Raw genomic sequence first — 18,687 nt, forward strand, 5'->3', positions numbered from 1 at the left:
TCATGAAATATCCATTACTTTTGCTATTGTGCATTTGTTTTGTTGAAGTAGTTGTTGATAATGTGCCTTTATATTGCTTAAATTGTTGTTGAAGAATGTGTATTTGCAATGCTTAACTTGTTGCTAAAACATACATTTTTTTGTTGAATTGTTCAAAGAAATGGGAGAAAAGAAGGATACAAAGAGTAGTAGTACTATCCGTACGTAATAGGAAGAGTTCTCCTACCAAAAAGTAGGATTAGTTGGAAGGTTGAAGGTGTAGAGAAAGCGTTTCTAGAAGCTTGTTTACGTGAAGTTACAGTTAATGGACGGGAAGGAAGTAGTTTGAAAGCACTATCTTGGAGGAATGTTGCTGAAACATTAAAAATTGAACATAACTTTATTGTCGACCAAAAACAAATGAAGAACCGCTATGACTACCTAAAGTCAAAGTTTGGTGCTTTTTTGAAGTTAAAAAACAAAACTGGCAATGTGTACAATTCAACAACCAACACCTTCAATATTTCCAAAGAAGAATGGGAACTAGAATTGAAGGTATTTTGTTTAGTTATAAAAATTATATTATCATTTTTAAATAATAAAATATTTGTTCCAAACATGTGGATTCTTTGAGACGCACGGCACTACCGTACCCCGACCTTTGCACACAGTTGTTTGAAGGCGCGACTGCGACAGGCATTCATAGTTGGGGGCCAACTTCTACCCTTTCCCATCCTACTCAAGATTCAAGACAATATAGTTTGCATGACTTTGATGACATTGATTGCACTCAACAAGAAACTGTAGGTCTCAGTGATGAGTCATCCGCTCAATCAAAATAAAAAAAGACTACAGATACGGCAAATAGTCAAAATAAAAGTAAAGATAAGGGTAAAGATGCATCCAATTCAAGATTGCTTGAAATCGGGGAAGATATTGCCACAGTTGCTAAAATATTTGTGGAAAAGCATTCTTCTTCAAATTTGGATGTGTGTATGGAAAAATTGGAGAAGTTAGGATGGGGAATATTTGATCCAAGATACACTACTGATGTTGCTCTTTTTGGTGAAGGAGCGGATAAGAGGCACGTGTGGTTAACCATTGATCCAGCTATTTGTGAGAATTGGGTCAAGACTGTTGGAGCACATTATGGAATGTTTCGCTAAGTAGATTTTTTGAATGTTTTGATGGTTTTTTTAGGATAACTAGATGTTTGGTTTGAACTATATGGTTTTTTTGGATTACTTGATGTTTGGTTTGAACTAGATGGTTTTTTTTATTACTTGATGTTTGGTTTGAACTAGATGGTTTTTTTTGGATTACTTAACATGAATGACTTGATGTTTTGGATTAATAGATTTTTATATCATATGAATGTGGATGAATTTTTATGTTATATGTTGTTAATATAATTGTTATGTATTTTCAAAATAACATATTGCTTATGGATTCGGATGAAGAAATTGCATTTTTCATGTTACTATGTTGCTATTGGTTGAATCTAGCATCCAACAGAATTGGAAGGGCAATTGATAATGATTCGGAAATGAGCGGTCATCAACATACACAAGAATTGTTACATGGAACTTTTACACAATGTCATGAGCTGATGTGTCTTTCACGTGAAGCATATGTACTTTTATGCAATCATTTTAGACAAAACAATTGGTTGCAAAGTAGTAGGCATATAAGCGTTGAAGAAAAGATGGTTATGTTCTTGATAACTATAGAACATAATAAACGGTTCAGGATTATCAAACGAAGGTTTCAACACTCCACAGAAACAGTTCATAGATGCTTTCATGAGGTGCTAAATGCAATGATGATTTTTGCAAAAGAAGTTATAGTGCCAACGAATTCTAATGCAATCGTGAATTCCTCAGAGAGGCATCGTAAGCTAAAAGAAATCTTTCCTAGAGCAATAGGTGTGTTAGATGGAACTCTTGTACATGCAGTCGTGCCTGCTGATCAACAAACTCGCTATAGGGGAAGAGGAAAAGGTGAATGCTTTCAAAATGTTTTAGGAATTTGTGATTTTGATATGATATTCACATTCGTATGGGCCGGTTGGGAGAGTATAACACATGATTTGCGAGTTTTGAAAGAAGTTGCATGTAACCCGACTTCAGGCTTTCTGTTCCCTCCTCCAGGTTTTTAATTCTTTTTAAATTTATTCTAAAATACGATATTAAATTTCTATATATAATACTTCCTTCACTCATGTGTATAGATAAATATTACCTTTGCGATGCTGCATACACCAACACTCATGGATTTATGACTCCTTACCGCAACACGAGGTATTGGTTAGCCGATTATCGACGGCGACGTGCGTTAACTAAGGAAGAAAAATTCAATCATGCACATGCGCAACTCCGAAATGTTATTAAACGTGCTTACGGTGTTTTGAAGGCGAGATTCCCAATCCTAAAGCGAATGGCTTCTTTTCCTTTTTCAGTGCAAAGAGATATAGTTGTTGCTTGTTTTGCAGTCCATAATTTCATAAGGAAATGCGATATTCATGATGAGTTATTTATGGCGTTCAAGGAGAACAATGCTCAAGCACAAAGGGGATAGAATGATGGCAAAAACGTACACGATATGGAATGGGGTTCGCAAGGAAATGAATACATGGATCATTTGTGTGACCAGATTGCGAATCAATTGGGGTGAAATTAAATTTGTAGGATTTTATTTGGATTTTAGTATGATTATGTGGATTTAAAAATATTTACGTTTGATTTGGATTTGTGTTTAATTTTGATTTATGCTAAATTTGGATTTTATATGGTGTTTATATTTTTTTTAATATATATTTAAGAAATTTATTAGGTTATTTTCTAAATAAACAGTTGAATTCAATAAAAAATAAAATAGAAGGGTAAAATGGTCATTTTAATAATTCAGCACAACAATTCAGAGGTCCCAACCAAACAGCATGTTAAACATTCAGCTCTTAAAATTTCAGACCCTCTTAGGGGCTGTTTGGCAGGATCTGAATTTTTAAGATCTGAATTTTTAAGAGGTCTGAATTTCTAAGAGGGTATGAAATTTTAAGAGTTGAATGTTTAACATGCTGTTTGGTTGGGACATCTGAATTGTTGTGCTGAAATATTAAAATGACCATTTTACCCTTCTGTTTTATTTTTTATTGAATTCAACTGTTTATTTAGAAAATAACCTAATAAATTTCTTAAATATGTATTAAAAAAAATATAAACACCATATAAAATCCAAATTTAGCATAAATCAAAATTAAACACAAATCCAAATCAAACATAAATATTTTTAAATCCAAAGAATCATACTAAAATCCAAATAAAATCCTACAAATTTAATTTCACCCCAATTGATTCGCAATCTGGTCACGCAAATTATCCATGTATTCATTTCCTTGTAAACCCCATTCCATATCGTGTACGTTTTCGCCATCATTCTCTCCCCCTTGTGCTTGAGCATTGTTCTCCTCGAACGCCCTAAATAACTCATCATGAATATCGCATTTCCTTATGAAATTGTGGACTGCAAAACAAGCAACGACTATATCTCTTTGCACTGAAAAAGGAAAAGGATCCATTCGCTTTAGGATTGGGAATCTCGCCTTCAAAACACTGTAAGCACGTTCAATAACATTTATGAGTTGCGCATGTGCATGATTGAATTTTTCTTCCTTAGTTAACGCACGTCGCCGTCGATAATCGGCTAACCAATACCTCGTGTTGCGGTAATGAGTCATAAATCCACGAGTGTTGGTGTATGCAACATCGCAAAGGTAATATTTATCTATACACATGAGTGAAGGAAGTATTATATATAGAAATTTAATATCGTATTTTAGAATAAATTTAAAAAGAATTAAAAACCTGGAGGAGGGAACGGAAAGCCTGAAGTCGGGTTACATGCAACTTTTTTCAAAACTCGCGAATCATGTGTTATACCCTCCCAACCGGCCCATACGAATATGAATATCATATCAAAATCACAAATTCCTAAAACATTTTGAAAGCATTCACCTTTTCCTCTTCCCCTATAGCGAGTTTGTTGATCAGCAGGCACGACTGCATATACAAGAGTTTCATCTAACGCACCTATTGCTCCAGGAAAGATTTCTTTTAGCTTACGATGCTTCTCTGAGGAATTCATGGTTGCATTAGAATTCGTTGGCACTATAACTTCTTTCGCAAAAATCATCATTGCATTTAGCACCTCATGAAAGCATCTATGAACTGTTTCTGTGGAGTGTTGAAACCTTCGTTTGATACTCCTGAACCGTTTATTATGTGCTATAGTTGTCAAGAACATAACCATCTTTTCTTCAACGCTTATATGCCTACTACTTTGCAACCAATTGTTTCGTCTAAATTGATTGAATAAAAGTACATATGCTTCACGTGAAAGACGCATCAGCTCATGACATTGTGTAGATGTTCCATGTAACAATTCTTGTGTATGTTGATGACCGCTCATTTCCGAATCATTATCAATTGCCCTTCCAATTATGTTGGATGCTAGATTCAACCAATAGCAACATAGTAACATGAAAAATGCAAATTTTTCATCCGAATCCATAAGCAATCTGTTATTTTGAAAATACATAACAATTATATTAACAACATATAACATAAAAATTCATCCAAAACATCAAGTCATTCATATCATATAAAAATCTAGTAATCCAAAACATAAATTAATCCAAAACATCAAGTCATTCATGTTAAGTAATCCAAAAAAAACCATCTAGTTCAAACCAAACATCAAGTAATCCAAAAAAACCATCTAGTTCGAACCAAACATCAAGTAATCCAAAAAAACCATCTTGTTCAAACCAAACATCTAGTTATCCAAAAAAACCATCTAAACATTCAAAAAATCTACTTAGCGAAACATTCCATAATGTGCTCCAACAGTCTTGACCCAATTCTCACAAATAGCTGGATCAATGGTTAACAGTCTTGACCCAATTCTCACAAATAGCTGGATCAATGGTTAACCACACGTGCCTCTTATCCGCACCTTCACCAAAAAGAGCAACAACAGTAGTGTATCTTGGATCAAATATTCCCCATCCTAACTTCTCCAATTTTTCCATACACGCATCCAAATTTGAAGAAGAATGCTTTTCCACAAATATTTTAGCAACTGCGCAATATCTTCCCCGATTTCAAGCAATCTTGAATTGGATGCATATGTACCATTATCTTTACCCTTATCTTTACTTTTATTTTGACTCTTTGTCGTATCTGTAGTCTTTTGTTTTTTTGATTGAGCGGATGACTCGTCACTGAGACCTACAGTTTCTTGTTGAGTGCAATCAATGTCATCAAAGTCATGCAAACTATATTGGCTTGACTCTTGAGTAGGACGAGGAAGGGTAGAAGTTGGCCCCCAACTATGAATGCCTGTCGCAGTCGCGCCTTCAAACAACTGTGTGCAAAGGTCGGGGTACGGTAGTGTCGTGCGTCTCAAAGAATCCGCATGTTTGTTTGACTGTTTGGATCAAATATTTTATTATTTAAAAATGATAATATAATTTTTATAACTAAACAAAATACCTTCGATTCTAGTTCCCATTCTTCTTTGGAAAGATTGAAGGTGTTGGTTGTTTAATTGTATACATTGCCGGTTTTATTTTTTAACTTCAAAAAAACACCAAACTTTGACTTTAGATAGTCATAGCGGTTCTTCATTTGTTTTTGGTCGACAATAAAGTTATGTTCAATTTTTAATGTTTCAGCAACATTCCTTCAAGATAGTGCTTTCAAACTACTTCTTTCCCATCCATTAACTGTAACTTCACGTAAACAAGCTTCTAGAAACGCTTTCTCTACACCTTCAACCTTCCAACTAATCATATCCTTCTTTTCTCCCATTTCTTTGATCAATTCAACAAAAAAATGTATGTTTTAGCAACAAGTTAAGCATTGCAAATACACATTCTTCAACAACAATTTAAGCAATATAAAGACACATTATCAACAACTACTTCAACAAAACAAATGCACAATAGAAAAAGTAATGGATATTTCATGAACATCAAAGAGAAGTAAGAATTCAGCAACAAAATTTCAGCATAATACTCATGAAAACATTAGACTTAACATCAAAATAACACCAAAATTCAGCATATAACATCAAAATTCAGCATATAACATCAAAAATTCAGCATCAACATTGAATCAAACATAACATCAAAATTCAGCATCAATATTTGATCATATCCATTGAACACATTCAGATTGGAACATATAACATCACTATCGAGCATATAACATCATAATGGAGCATATAACATCAAAATCTAGCAAAACATCAACTATTAATTTTGGTTTAACAAATCAGAAAATTATAGCATAATAAATTCGATTTTTGATTTTCAATTTTGAAGGGAAAGAAGGAACAAACAAGACCAATGAATTCCAGCGCAAAAAAGGAAGAAACAGAAGGAAGAAACCGAACCTGCTGCAGTCGGCGGAAGAAAGAAAACAAGTTGCAGTCGGCGGCGGAGGCTGGCGGCGTTGCTGGCGTCGTCGGTGTGCGGCGTCGCTGGCGTCGCCGGTGGGAGCAGTCGCAGGCGTCAGAATGGAGGGGAGAAGATGCGATGGCAGCCGATGTGGGAAGGAAAGAAAGGAGGCGGTCGATTAGGGCAAATAGAAAGAACGGGTGTTTCTTTTATTTTTCAGACTTTGTTTAACATCTGAAAAAATAAGAGGTATTTTTAAGTTTAAAAGGTAAAATATAATACGCAAACAAACGCTCTGAATCTGAAATTTTAAGACATCACTTCTTAATTTTGCAATTAAGAGGTAAATAAACGACCCCTTAGTTTAGGAGTAGATTATAATATTTGTATTTGTCATTTAAAAAAAACTATTTATATAATTACAAGTTTAAAGCATATAGTTTAAATATGATATTAAAATTTTACTTTATAATATTTTATGGGCGATATACATTATATCTTTTATATTTTTGTTTAAATCTAATCAATGTGTGTAAGTATAATTAATAAATAAATACCCTCATAATGATTTGACTTATTTAATGAATCTAAACATCTTTTTGAATTTTTGGATAGTTTTTAAACAGCTGAGAAATTATCTTGTAAATCAAATAAAGTGCCAAAATAAGCAAAACATTTAGGCCGTTAGCCTATGAGCCAGACCTCAAAGAATACCATCACAAAATCCCGTACAATTTTTAATTCACAATGTACAAACAGCTAAAGCATACTCTTTCTGGATTCTGTAACTATACGCCTTTAAAAACAATAATAAGTTGCACCAGAGCAGAGTAGCCACGGCCTTCCTCAAGTCCTTTTTTGTTTGGTAGTCTGTCGTCTGCATCGCCAATTTTGAATTAATCGCACACCTTCCCTCCTTTCACACACACAAGAGACACATATAAACACATCTCTCTTTCTTCCATTTTCACCCATTTCCAGAAGAAGATTTTTCAATGGAGGCGATTTCGAGGTCCGGGAGGACTACGACGGAGCTTCACCACATGTCTAAGAAATGGAAGGATCCTAAAAGTGCTCAACGCAGCCCTGAACACACCAAAGTTTGGACGGAACCACCTCCGAACAATAAATAGACCACGTAGAGTCGCCGTCGTCTACTATCTCTCCAGGAATGGTAACCTTGAGCATCCTCATTTTATCGAGGTTCCTCTCTCCTCCTCCGACGGCCTTTATCTGCAAGAGGTGAGTCAAAAAATTAGCAACTGTTTGTTATTTGAGTTGCTCCATAGAGAGGTTTAAGGAGAATAAGTTGTGATCTGATGTATTCTTATAGATTTGGTGAAATCTTCTGGATGTAATCAATCACCTCAATTCTCTCTGAGGAGAAGGAATAGCTGCATTTAAGTTATCTTATGATAAAAATTTTAATCTGCTGAAAATATTCGGGAAATGTCTTGCAGATGTAATCGATCGCCTGAATTCCCTCCGTGGAAAGGAAAAGGAATTGCAGCATTGTACTCATGGTCTTCAGGTTAGTTCAACGATATGTGTAGACCCTGAAAATGATTATGACTCATGAGTTTCTGGCTATATGTATGTAATTACTGCTTCCTGAAAGCTAATTCATTCAAATTCTGTGTTATAGGAGTTACAAAAACGGATTCGTATGGCACGATTTGGCGGAGAATGATTACATTTACCCAGCACATGGCCAAGAGTACGTTCTGAAAGGATCGGAGCTCGTTGTAGCCGGTGAAGCCTCGTTGAACTCCAAATCTGAGGCACATGTGTCATCCATGTCGAAAAACACGCTATCGCCGGACTATGGAAAATCCGGTGATGATGATTTCCCGGTTGTTAGGCGTAGGAGGAATCAGTCATGGAGCGCAATCGACCTCCACGAATATAAAGTCTACACCGGCGATTCCTCCGCCGGTAAACTCGCGGCCAACGCTTCAACTCAAACTGACGATAAACGCCGTCGCAGGAGATCAATAATCAGAGAAGAAGACGAAGGAGATCAATACGGAAAAGACAACCCGGGTTTTTCGTTGATTTCACATTACAAGTCAAGGATGCTGCCACGTGTGAGAAACACCGGATCAGAGGAAGCAACAGTAGAGGACGCTGTCGTTTTGAGGAAAAACCGAAGAATTAAAAAACAGATTGTGACGGAGGATAAAGAATATTTCAGTGGGAGTTTAATTGAGACAAAAAGGGAACCATTTCCAGCTCTTAAACGATCCAATTCGTACACTGGAAATAGGTAATTATAAATTTATAATTCCGTAATTTTTCAATGGAATTATTAGATTATAGTTTTTACTAATGTGGTAGATTCGTAATTTTTAAATATATATGTGAATTGGATATTTTATTCCATATTTCTTTGCATGGATAGTAGCAAATTAATTATAAGAAAAATTAATAATTATAAAATAGAAAACGTTGACCGAGTCTTTAAAGTGTTGCTCCAACTGACATTGCCAGCTGGATCCGGACAATGGCAAGTTCCGGTCTAATTTGGGTTTTGTATAGTGTGTCGAAAGATGAAGTATTGCATAAATGAGGTTTTGTCTTCTTGACACACGAGAGTTGTGGGAAATAATTCTTGTCTTTTCGACTTTAATTGTTCTATATAAAGGCGCCTGATTTATCCACGGACTTTTCTAATCCATCCACAAAAATAAAAGTTTATGGACAAATATACCCTCAGTTTAATTTCTAGGTATATAATTAAGAGACAAAAAAAAACGCATATGTTTGGAAACTCTAAAAAACATATGACAGCGCTGTTTCTTCAACTTGCGTTCCTTCCCTCGGCAACGTTATTTCAGCCAACACTTTTTCATCCGGCGCTGTTGCTTCACCGACTTCTTCTTCAACCCACTCTCAACCGGTAAATCTAAAATTGATGTTTGATTTAATTCTGTCAAAATATTTACCATGACTATTGATTTTGATTTTGTTTTGCCACAAAGGAATTACGATTGTATCTTTTCTCGACTTTAATTGTTATCTTTCATCTCAAAACAATTAAACCATTATTAACTTTATGTTCATTCATAGTTTACGTAAGTTCATGAAAGTGCATGACTTGACTCACAATCATGAACTGGCTATAAAAAAAAGAAGAACATTGGATCTCGTTTGATTAAATGCCCCTTCCAGATTGCAGGTAAAAAGGGAAATGATGGTGTTTGGGTGCTTAAGGCAAAAAACTTGACTCACAATCATGAACTGGCTATAGATGTCTCTGGTCATCCATCATTCCGTCGATTATCACCGGAGGACGTACAAAGTGTCAAAAACATGACGCTTTCTGGCATACCCCCAAGACAAATTCTTTCTTCTTTACGTCAGAAAAATCAAAACCTTCCGACAGTCTCTCGAACCACATACAACTTGAATAATCTATCAATGATTAGTGCCTTATTTGAAGAGTTTGAAGGTGTTACAGAAAATATTTGTCTTGCAATCAGACATGAATTCAGTGAGATTAAAGTGAAACTCGTAAATGAGAAAATCAAAGTTCTTCTTAAGTGTGACACACCTGTTTAATGTTTTTAGAGAGCTTTTATATCATGTATCTCATTTTGCATTAAAGGAGATACATATACAATATGAAAAAGTAAAAAAAGATAATGTTCACAAAGGATATACTCCCTCCGTCCCAAAATTATTGTCCGCAAACAAAAAACATACAGATTAAGAAAACATTAATTACCATTAACTTTATTAAATGAAATGACAATTATACCCTTTTGTTGCATTTAATTCTATGGTAGTTGAATTTAATTTCATTGTAATTTTACTAATAATAAATGGGATTTTGGTAAAAATGATATTTATTTTTAGAAGTAGACAATTATATTGGGACAAACAAAAAAGGAAAAATGGACTATTAATTTGGGACGGATGGAGTATAATTTTACATTATTGCACGACATTAAGTTTTACATTAACCTTTAATAACTATTTTTGTTTTTTAGGTACAATGGCTCCTTGCACTGGCCATTTTATGGCAACCATGGGTCTTCCTTTGCGCTCATAAGATACAACATTTGCAGGGAATGAAACTTTCATTAGATCTCATTCATCCACATTGGAGGATTGATACATTGCGCTTGAATTCAGAAGATGATTCACATAATGATGGCGTTAACAAATTTGATGAGTTGCTTATTGAGTTGTCTTCAAGATATCAAATGTGGCCTTTAAGTAAGAAAGAATTTGCTACTTCTATGATTAATAAGCTTTTGACTGAATTTGATACGTTGTTTGAGCTCATGATCCGTCGACCGAAGGATAGACCTCCAAAATCAAAAAAGAAAAAAGGAATAAGTTCTACCACACGAGACCCTTCAAGATTTGAGCTTGTGGAATCATCTCAAACACCAAAAACTTCGAGTTCTACCGGTGTCTTTCGAATTAACATTGAAGTATATGATAATATTAGTTATATAAATAATGAAAACAACTTATTTGATTTAAATACATATCCAACCTTTTCAAGTGATGATATGACATATGAGTAGTTTGAAAATTTGATATGTATTAATTTGAATATTTGATATGTATTATTAGTTTGAATATTTGATTGGTATTTTCTAGACATTATTTTTATGTTATATTTTTTTTATATTAAATTGTTCATTGTGTAGTAGTTTTATAATTAATATGTATAAACTTTTAATTAAAAATTGAGTTAGTGATGTGAACACGTGAACAATAGGTAACGAAGAAATAAATAAATTAAATACTAAAATAAATGGTATAAAACTCTAGATAAGAAACAAATACAAAGAATAAGCACATGATAGAAAAGGTATAATTGGTTTTTTTTAATATTTATAAATTAATAAATGATGATATAATTGTGGTAGGGTATGCCTCCGTTTAGAGTTTCTAAAAATAAGGCTATTTATCTCTTAACATCTAAAATTTAATATAAAGGTAAAATTGTCCACATATTATTCTTTCCTTGGATTGATAAAAAAACTCAGTGAATGAATCATCCCCTACATAAAAACTATTTTTTATTTAATTTTTTTTTTTCTGAAAACGGCAAATTTATTAAATTTATTAAAAAAGAATCCAACCTACTAGCCAGAAACTAGCAAAAGGACAGAGTCTAGCAAAAACAAAAAGAGAGAAATAACAAAACAGGACATAAGGTATTACAAATTTCCAAAACGGGACACCATCCAATCATTCCATATGCCGACATTTATATCCCCTTGATCCAAAAAAACACCGTAGATTTGATGATCTCCGCTCCACTTGTGGGGTTTATCATTTATTTTCAATGCTTTTTATTTTTAGTTTCAAATGGAAAAATAAATATTCCCAACTAATTAATTGTATTCATTCTGTTCTAAAAATCTTATATGAGGTTTCGAAAAGATGTAATATATTGATTTGCATTTTTAGTTTTTTACTTACACTCATTACTTCAAGTTGTTAGTTGTTGAGTTTCAAACATTTCTTTATTTATTTTTATTGTTCCACAAATTAAAAAAATATGGAAATATGTATCCAATAAGAAATACAAGTTAACTAATTTATTAAACATTTTTTTTTTGAGTTTTCTAATGATTGAGATACGAAATTCCATATAGAAGGACTAAATTTCAAACCATGTTAAATTATTGATAGTATTTCCAAGTTGACCTCTAATGTTGACATTAAAACGAGTTGATATAATTACCATTTTAAGAGTCAGGAAGTTATAACCAAACATGGTCATTTGATAAATTTTTGAATAACCATGTGATGTTGGGCTTTTTACCTTTTAAAATTTTGATAGCATGTGTCGGATATGTATTAAAGTTTCTTAAGCGGATATGGTAAATCTTACTTGTTAATTCAAAGATTAAGATTTTATAAGTCCGAAATCATCTATAAAAACAATTTTTCTATCTCATGGATTGATCGTACCAATGTTTTAAAAACCGGTTTTTTAGTTGAACCGGGATGATGACCGGATCCCGGTTTAACCAGTTCGACCGCCGGGTCAACCGGTTTCAATATTTTTCATGTTTTTTCTTATTTTTTTATACATACATACATATATAAATCATTAATTTGATGTTTACAAGTTCAAACATTAAAATACAAATAAAAATAAGTTGTAGATGAATTAAAATACATTAAAATAATACATAGTCATAAGTTTTAGTATTTTACAGCAATCCATATACGTCATATATATATATATATATATATATATATATATATATATATATATATATATATATATATATATATATACCAAAACAAAATATAGTTTTACTTGAATACAAACATATCAAAAAACTTTATAACATTTATCATATCTTTTTACTTAGAGAAAACTAAATATATTTGGAAAAAAATTTCCAAAGTTTATTATGTAAATGATTTTTTTTTCATGCATTTTTATTCGATTTAACCGGTTCAACCGGTTTATTTTGACCGGTTCAAGCGGGTTTTTTCTAAAAACCGGCCGGTTCAATCCGGTTCAAAAATCGACATAAAAGTGGTGATAGTTGAACCGTTCCCTCCACCGATTTCCGGTCCAACTTGTTCGACCGGCCGGTTCAAACCGGTTTTTAAAACATTGGATCATACACGACATTTATTCCTATGGATTTTGGATTTTATTGTTGTTACTACTATCATATTATAAAGTTTGAGCGTGACATTTTTAGTGTTAAGTATTTAATTAGATTATTAAGTTTGCTTCGGTCTTTAACATTCATTTGCCATGATTAGTCGAAATTCTAACAATTCAATTCATGTTTACGTGTTACTGTGTTAGCAAAATAGAAATTAAAGCAAAAAGCCTACAAGAGATTTTTCAAAAAAAAAAAGAAAAAGAATTGAGAAAGGGGAAAGGATTAAAATTCATTGAGAAATTGTTTTTTTTGGAAACGACAAATATATATATTAAAAGCCACTCGATCAGCAGGTAACTAAAACGAGGGTAACAATACAAAGCGAAAAAAAACTGAAATAGAAATGAGTAACAAAGCTAATCTCATCTATCCACCTACATTTCACAAGCTTAATTCTAAACTTGAACCATGAGTAGCTTTCTAAAATTACCTCATCAACAATCTTTGTAGGATTAGTGTGAATCCCTTTGAACCTTCTATTGTTCCTAGCCAACCAAATAAACCATAAAAGTCCATATATCGCCACTGTTACCCTTTCTCTCTTCCTGGGGCAATTCCCCCAAGTCGCAGCGAAATTAAGGAATACAGTAACATTTTCAAACGAAAAATCAAGAATACCACACCATTTTAATTAGGATCCATTTTCGAGCCTCCACCGCCACATTGCATTTAATTAACAAATGATCACAAGATTCCGAAACCATATCGCATAAGGGACAAATCTTCGATTGGACTATAACTCCTCTATCCTCCATGTTTGTTGCTACAGGTATCCTGTTCATAGCCGCCCTCCAAACAACACACCTGATTTTCAATGGTATTGCTTTCAGCCTACATAGCTTATAACCATTGCAAGGATTAAGATTGAGATCAATTTTATTGAGTAAAATGCAAACGTTATATCTACCATCCGCACTTAAATTGAAGCGGAATCCGTTTTGTGTTGGTTGCGTATTGACCCCATGAAGCATGTCACATAAGTTTGCTAGATCATCCATAATCTCTTTATCCATAATGTGTGACTTCCAGTGCCAGCGAGAAAACCTGATGCTACAACATACCAAACACTGTTTTGCCGTTTCCATCTCATATAATCTAGGAAAACGCTCTTGTAGTGTTAGAGGCCCGCACCAACGGTCTTTCCAAAATAATATCCTTACATTGGATCCGGGCAAAAGTGTAAATAGTTCATAATAGTTTATGTCAACTTCAGGAAGAGCTTTAATGATTTTAGCTATGTTGCTCCATACCCCACACATCAATACTTTTGCTATCACATAGTGACAAGTTTTCGTTCCAGATTGTGTATGCTCTTGATGTAATTGTTCCATAAATCATCTATTCTTTCATAAAGTTTCCACCACCATTTGGTCAGTAAAGCCATGTTTTGGGCTTTTAGCGTCCCGACTCCTAAACCTACATCTTTTTTTGGATGCAACGACTTTAGTCCATGACACCTAATGTATCCATGAGTTTGAATCATTACCACTCCACAGGAATTTGCATCTCATTTTTTCAAGCTCCTCAAGTATGCCACTTTGCGCCTTAAAGAGAGCGAAGTAAAAATATGGAAGACTGTTGAGCATCGAATTGACTAGCGTTAGTCTACCAGCAAATGATAGAGTATTTGCTTTCCACGTGGAAAGCCTTGACTAAATTTTGTCTATTATCGGTCTCCAATTCTTCTTCAACGCCACATTTGCACCCACTGGCACTCAAAGATAGTTGAAAGGTAATGAGCTCTTGAGGCAACCTATCACTTGAGCTTGGGAATGTAGCTCCGATTCTGTGACAAACGACAATTTTCGGTCAATCTAAAGTCAAACAAAGTCAATAAGTCAAACCAGTCAACTCATTTAACCCTTGTATATTAGGGTTTACGTTATCGTTACTATTGTACAATTACCTATCTTAATTAAAAGTATATGTAACGCCCGTAGATCAGAGCTAGTCAATTTAAAGACGTTAAGCGTCAAAAATGACTTTTTGATAGAAGATTATTTAGAATGAATACTCTTAACTAAGTTGTAGTATATGTTACACGGATTCCATACATATAAAGAACGTTGAAATCCGAGTTATAACGAAGAAGTTATGACTTGTCGAAGTTTCGCGACAGAACCGACACGACACAATGCGACGTAAAATGAGAATTTACGATAGAGCGATATTTAGCCTTAGTGATCTAAACGAATGTTGTAAAGCTCGTTAAACCGAGAGCGTGCATAGAAAGAATGTCCAAATCTGACTTCGTATGAGGAAGTTATGATTTTTCTAAATTTCAGCTTAGCAGTATGCAGCCCGAAACTCGAATATGAGATCGAGTGATTTCTAGCCGAAACAATCTAAACGAGAATCGAAGGTCTCGTTGATTGTAGTGCAATGGTAAAAAGACAGACGAAAACGGACGTCGGATGAAGGAGTTATGAATTTTAACGGACATTTCCTGTCCCGGCCTGTTAAAAATATAATATTAAAAATAAAGTCAAAGTTAGTCAACGGAGTCTAAACAAAAGTTGTAGATCATAGTCTCACCTACGCGTGGATATAAAGAACGTCAAAAACGGATCTCGTATGAGGAAGATATGAATTTCTGAAGTTTTTAAATCATTAAAATATATAAATTTTAATATAAATTCGGATAATACGCGAATCCGTGAGTCACCAGATCTGATCCACCCGGTACGCCCCGCGTACCAGGCGTACGCCCAGCATACATGTCGACAACAGATTACGCCCAGCGTAATTGTAACAACCCAAAATACGACCCAAAAATTTTTGTTTAAATAATACTAAAACCATAACATCGAATGTCATAAAATAAAAATCATACGTCAATATCTCAAAACCATAATAAAATATCGTGATAAAAACTGTATCAAAACTGTGTCAAGTCCTATCTAAGAAAAACTGAACCAACTCCCAGGATAAAAACTGAAGTTGTGGTGTGTGCAATGTCATCATCCCGAGCCCTTCCCTTTGCTTGCGGAAGTACCTGAAACCAAAACTGAAACTGTAAGCACAAAGCTTAGTGAGCTCCCCCAGACTACCACATACCATACAATCATATAAACACATATTGGGCCTTGCCCACTGCATCGGACCGAAGTCCGGAGACTGCATCGGATCGAAGTCCGGAACTAACCAGGGCCTTGCCCTCTGCATCGGACCGAAGTCCGGAAACTGCATCGGACCGAAGTCTGGAAGCTGACTGGGACCTTGTCCCCTGCATCGGACTGAAGTCCGGAACTAATTGCATCGGACCGAAATCCGGAACTAACTGGGACCTTGTCCCCTGCATCGGACCGAAGTCCGGAAACTGACTGAGCATAACATAGCATAGCATAAACATATCAACTAGCACAAACACATATATTGCACACTACATCGGACCGAAGTTCGGAACACATAACACAAGGACATGCTTGAATCACAAAGACATCAAGCACACTGAACTACTGCTAACTAGACGGGCCGACATTGTGGCCGTAGACCCATTCCTACTGGAAGGAGAACTCACCTCGAAAGCTGGCTGCTGAAACTCTACTCGGGAACTGTCTGTTGCTGCTCCGGTCTCTCCCGGCTACAATCCCCATAAACACACTCAATCAACTACTGATAACTATTCTGAGGGTAAAATGACTATTTTACCCCTGGTCAAAGTCAACCTCCTGGCCAAAGTCAACGTACAGTTGACCCGACTCGTCGAGTTGGGCCGCCAACTCGTCGAGTCCCTACTCTTATTTCTCATTCATGCCCGCTTCTACTCGTCGAGTTTGGCATAGACTCGACGAGTTCCTCCTCGATACAAATAAACAGTTTATCTTCATCTGACTCGCCGAGTTGTATGAACAACTCGTCGAGTTCTCCTTCATTATAAGAGCATTCTAGTATGAACAACTCGTCTGACTCGCCGAGGAGTATGAACAACTCGTCGAGGCTGTTCTTGAGGCAAGAAGATTGCCCTGGACTTGCCGAGTCAGGGCAATGACTCGCCGAGTCAGGGCATTGACTCGCCGAGTCCCTCCATTGTTGAGTCTGACTTCCGACTCACTGATTCCACCTCCAACTCACTGGTTCCACTCGGCATAACTCAAAAGGGGAAAAGTCGGGGACTCGCGACTCGACTCGCCGAGTCTGAAGAACAACTCGCCGAGTCGCTTGCATGCAAACACTATACAGTCGATTCTGATCAATTCCATTGCATTCAACTTATAGATCTGGGTTCCTACGTCTTGTTTCACAAGTAAAGTTTCCAATTTTACGTGTGTTTATGCATCAATGAAGGTTTAAAGGCTCTAAAGGGACCAAAAGTGTAGATCTAGGGATTTTATACAAGAATGGTCCCATAAAGGCACCAGATCTGAGATTCTAGAGCTCAGACATGGGTAGATCTGATGGCTATTCATCACCACATGTTCTCTATACTACTACCAAGCCAAAAATGGCAAAAACAAGCCAAATAAGAGATCTAATTGAAGAAGGAAAAAGGTTTGAGCTTGATACCTCAAGGAAGACTGTAATACAACAAGGAAATCGGATCTACTTTGCTCCCCCTTGATTCCTCATCTTCTTTTCTCTTCTTCTAGCTTTAAATGCACCAACAACTTGCACAATATGAGAAATCACACCAAAAATGACAAGGAACGACTAGGGTTTTAGTATGGAACTCTCTGTGGGTGAGGGAGGCTGATTGGTGCACAAAAAGTTGTTTAAATAGGGTGCAAACCCTTAGATTTAGGGTTTCATCCAGACTGGCGGACTCGCCGAGTCCAAGCATATGGACTCGCCGAGTAGCCGGTTCCAAACACGTGCTTATCCCGTCTCTACTCGACGAGTCGGGCTACTAACTCGTCGAGTTCCTCTTGAAAACTTGAAAAGTAGATATTTAAATACATACCGAAATTGGGGCGTTACAGTAATATTTAGTTACGGCCAACGTAAATCGGGTGTTCAGCCCTATAAAAGGAGTGCGAGACCTCCGGGTTTTGTTGCTCAATTTTCTTTCTTCCCCCCTTATACTTTCTTCTATTTTGCAAACTTTACCCCCGAAGCCCCGATATTAATCCCGAGACCCGAAGCAAGTCCCGAAGCCCCGAAGATCCCGAGAAAAATAGTTTTCGAGCCGAAACTCTGCCCGCGTGGAGCCCGGTTTTGGAGAAAACGTCCCGGTTTCACCGCAGAAGATTATTTTAATAGACGAGGTGTTGTCCGATCATCGTCTTAGCAAGTGAGTGTGTAGTCACTTTCTTCTTACACATAAATATTAAGTATTTGCTATGAAATACGTGCTATGTGTGTATATATTGTTGTTAATTTGAGATGGTTGTGGAATGGACGAATTATATAGGTTTTAATGAGTTAAACTGTATATCTATTTTATATCTGCAAATATGTTGGGTAGAACATGGGTAGATGAGATTGTTGGTATGTGATAAAAGATGGGTTGGATCATGAGATAAAAGGGTAAAGAGATAAACTTGTTATAGATCTGGGAGTATGGATCAGATCAAGAGGTTAGTTTTAGATCCGGGAATATGGATTGGGTAATGAGGTAAATTTAAGATCCGGGAGTACGGATTATGTATT

The 18,687-nt window shown here is 35.5% G+C and overlaps 1 protein-coding gene and 1 pseudogene across 2 annotated transcripts; both read left to right on the forward strand.

Annotated features, from left to right (window-relative positions):
• The first annotated feature begins 1,423 nt into the window (after positions 1 to 1,423).
• LOC145139693 (uncharacterized) lies at positions 1,424 to 2,556 on the forward strand. The gene is made up of 2 exons (XM_079073426.1): positions 1,424 to 2,129; positions 2,210 to 2,556. The coding sequence occupies exons 1-2, from the start codon at positions 1,424 to 1,426 to the stop codon at positions 2,554 to 2,556; spliced, it is 1,053 nt and encodes a 350-aa protein (XP_078929552.1).
• Positions 2,557 to 7,351: 4,795 nt separating this feature from the next.
• Positions 7,352 to 8,764, forward strand: LOC145136058 (protein SOSEKI 5-like; annotated as a pseudogene). Its single transcript, XR_013720198.1, has 3 exons — positions 7,352 to 7,685; positions 7,900 to 7,974; positions 8,085 to 8,764. The product of XR_013720198.1 is annotated as a protein SOSEKI 5-like (transcript).
• The last annotated feature ends 9,923 nt before the right edge of the window (positions 8,765 to 18,687 follow it).

This window comes from Lactuca virosa, chromosome 9 (assembly GCF_052849685.1).
Source record: "Lactuca virosa cultivar CGN04683 chromosome 9, Lactuca_virosa_CGN04683_v6, whole genome shotgun sequence".
NCBI classification, from domain to species: Eukaryota; Viridiplantae; Streptophyta; class Magnoliopsida; order Asterales; family Asteraceae; genus Lactuca; species Lactuca virosa.

Bases quoted from the DNA above. Each gene is read 5' to 3' on its own strand.
- LOC145139693 (XM_079073426.1), top strand. From the start codon at position 1,424: ATGGATTCGGATGAAGAAATTGCATTTTTCATGTTACTATGTTGCTAT. The intron at 2,130-2,209 runs GTTTTTAATTCT...TCATGTGTATAG, and splicing joins CTTTCTGTTCCCTCCTCCAG to ATAAATATTACCTTTGCGAT.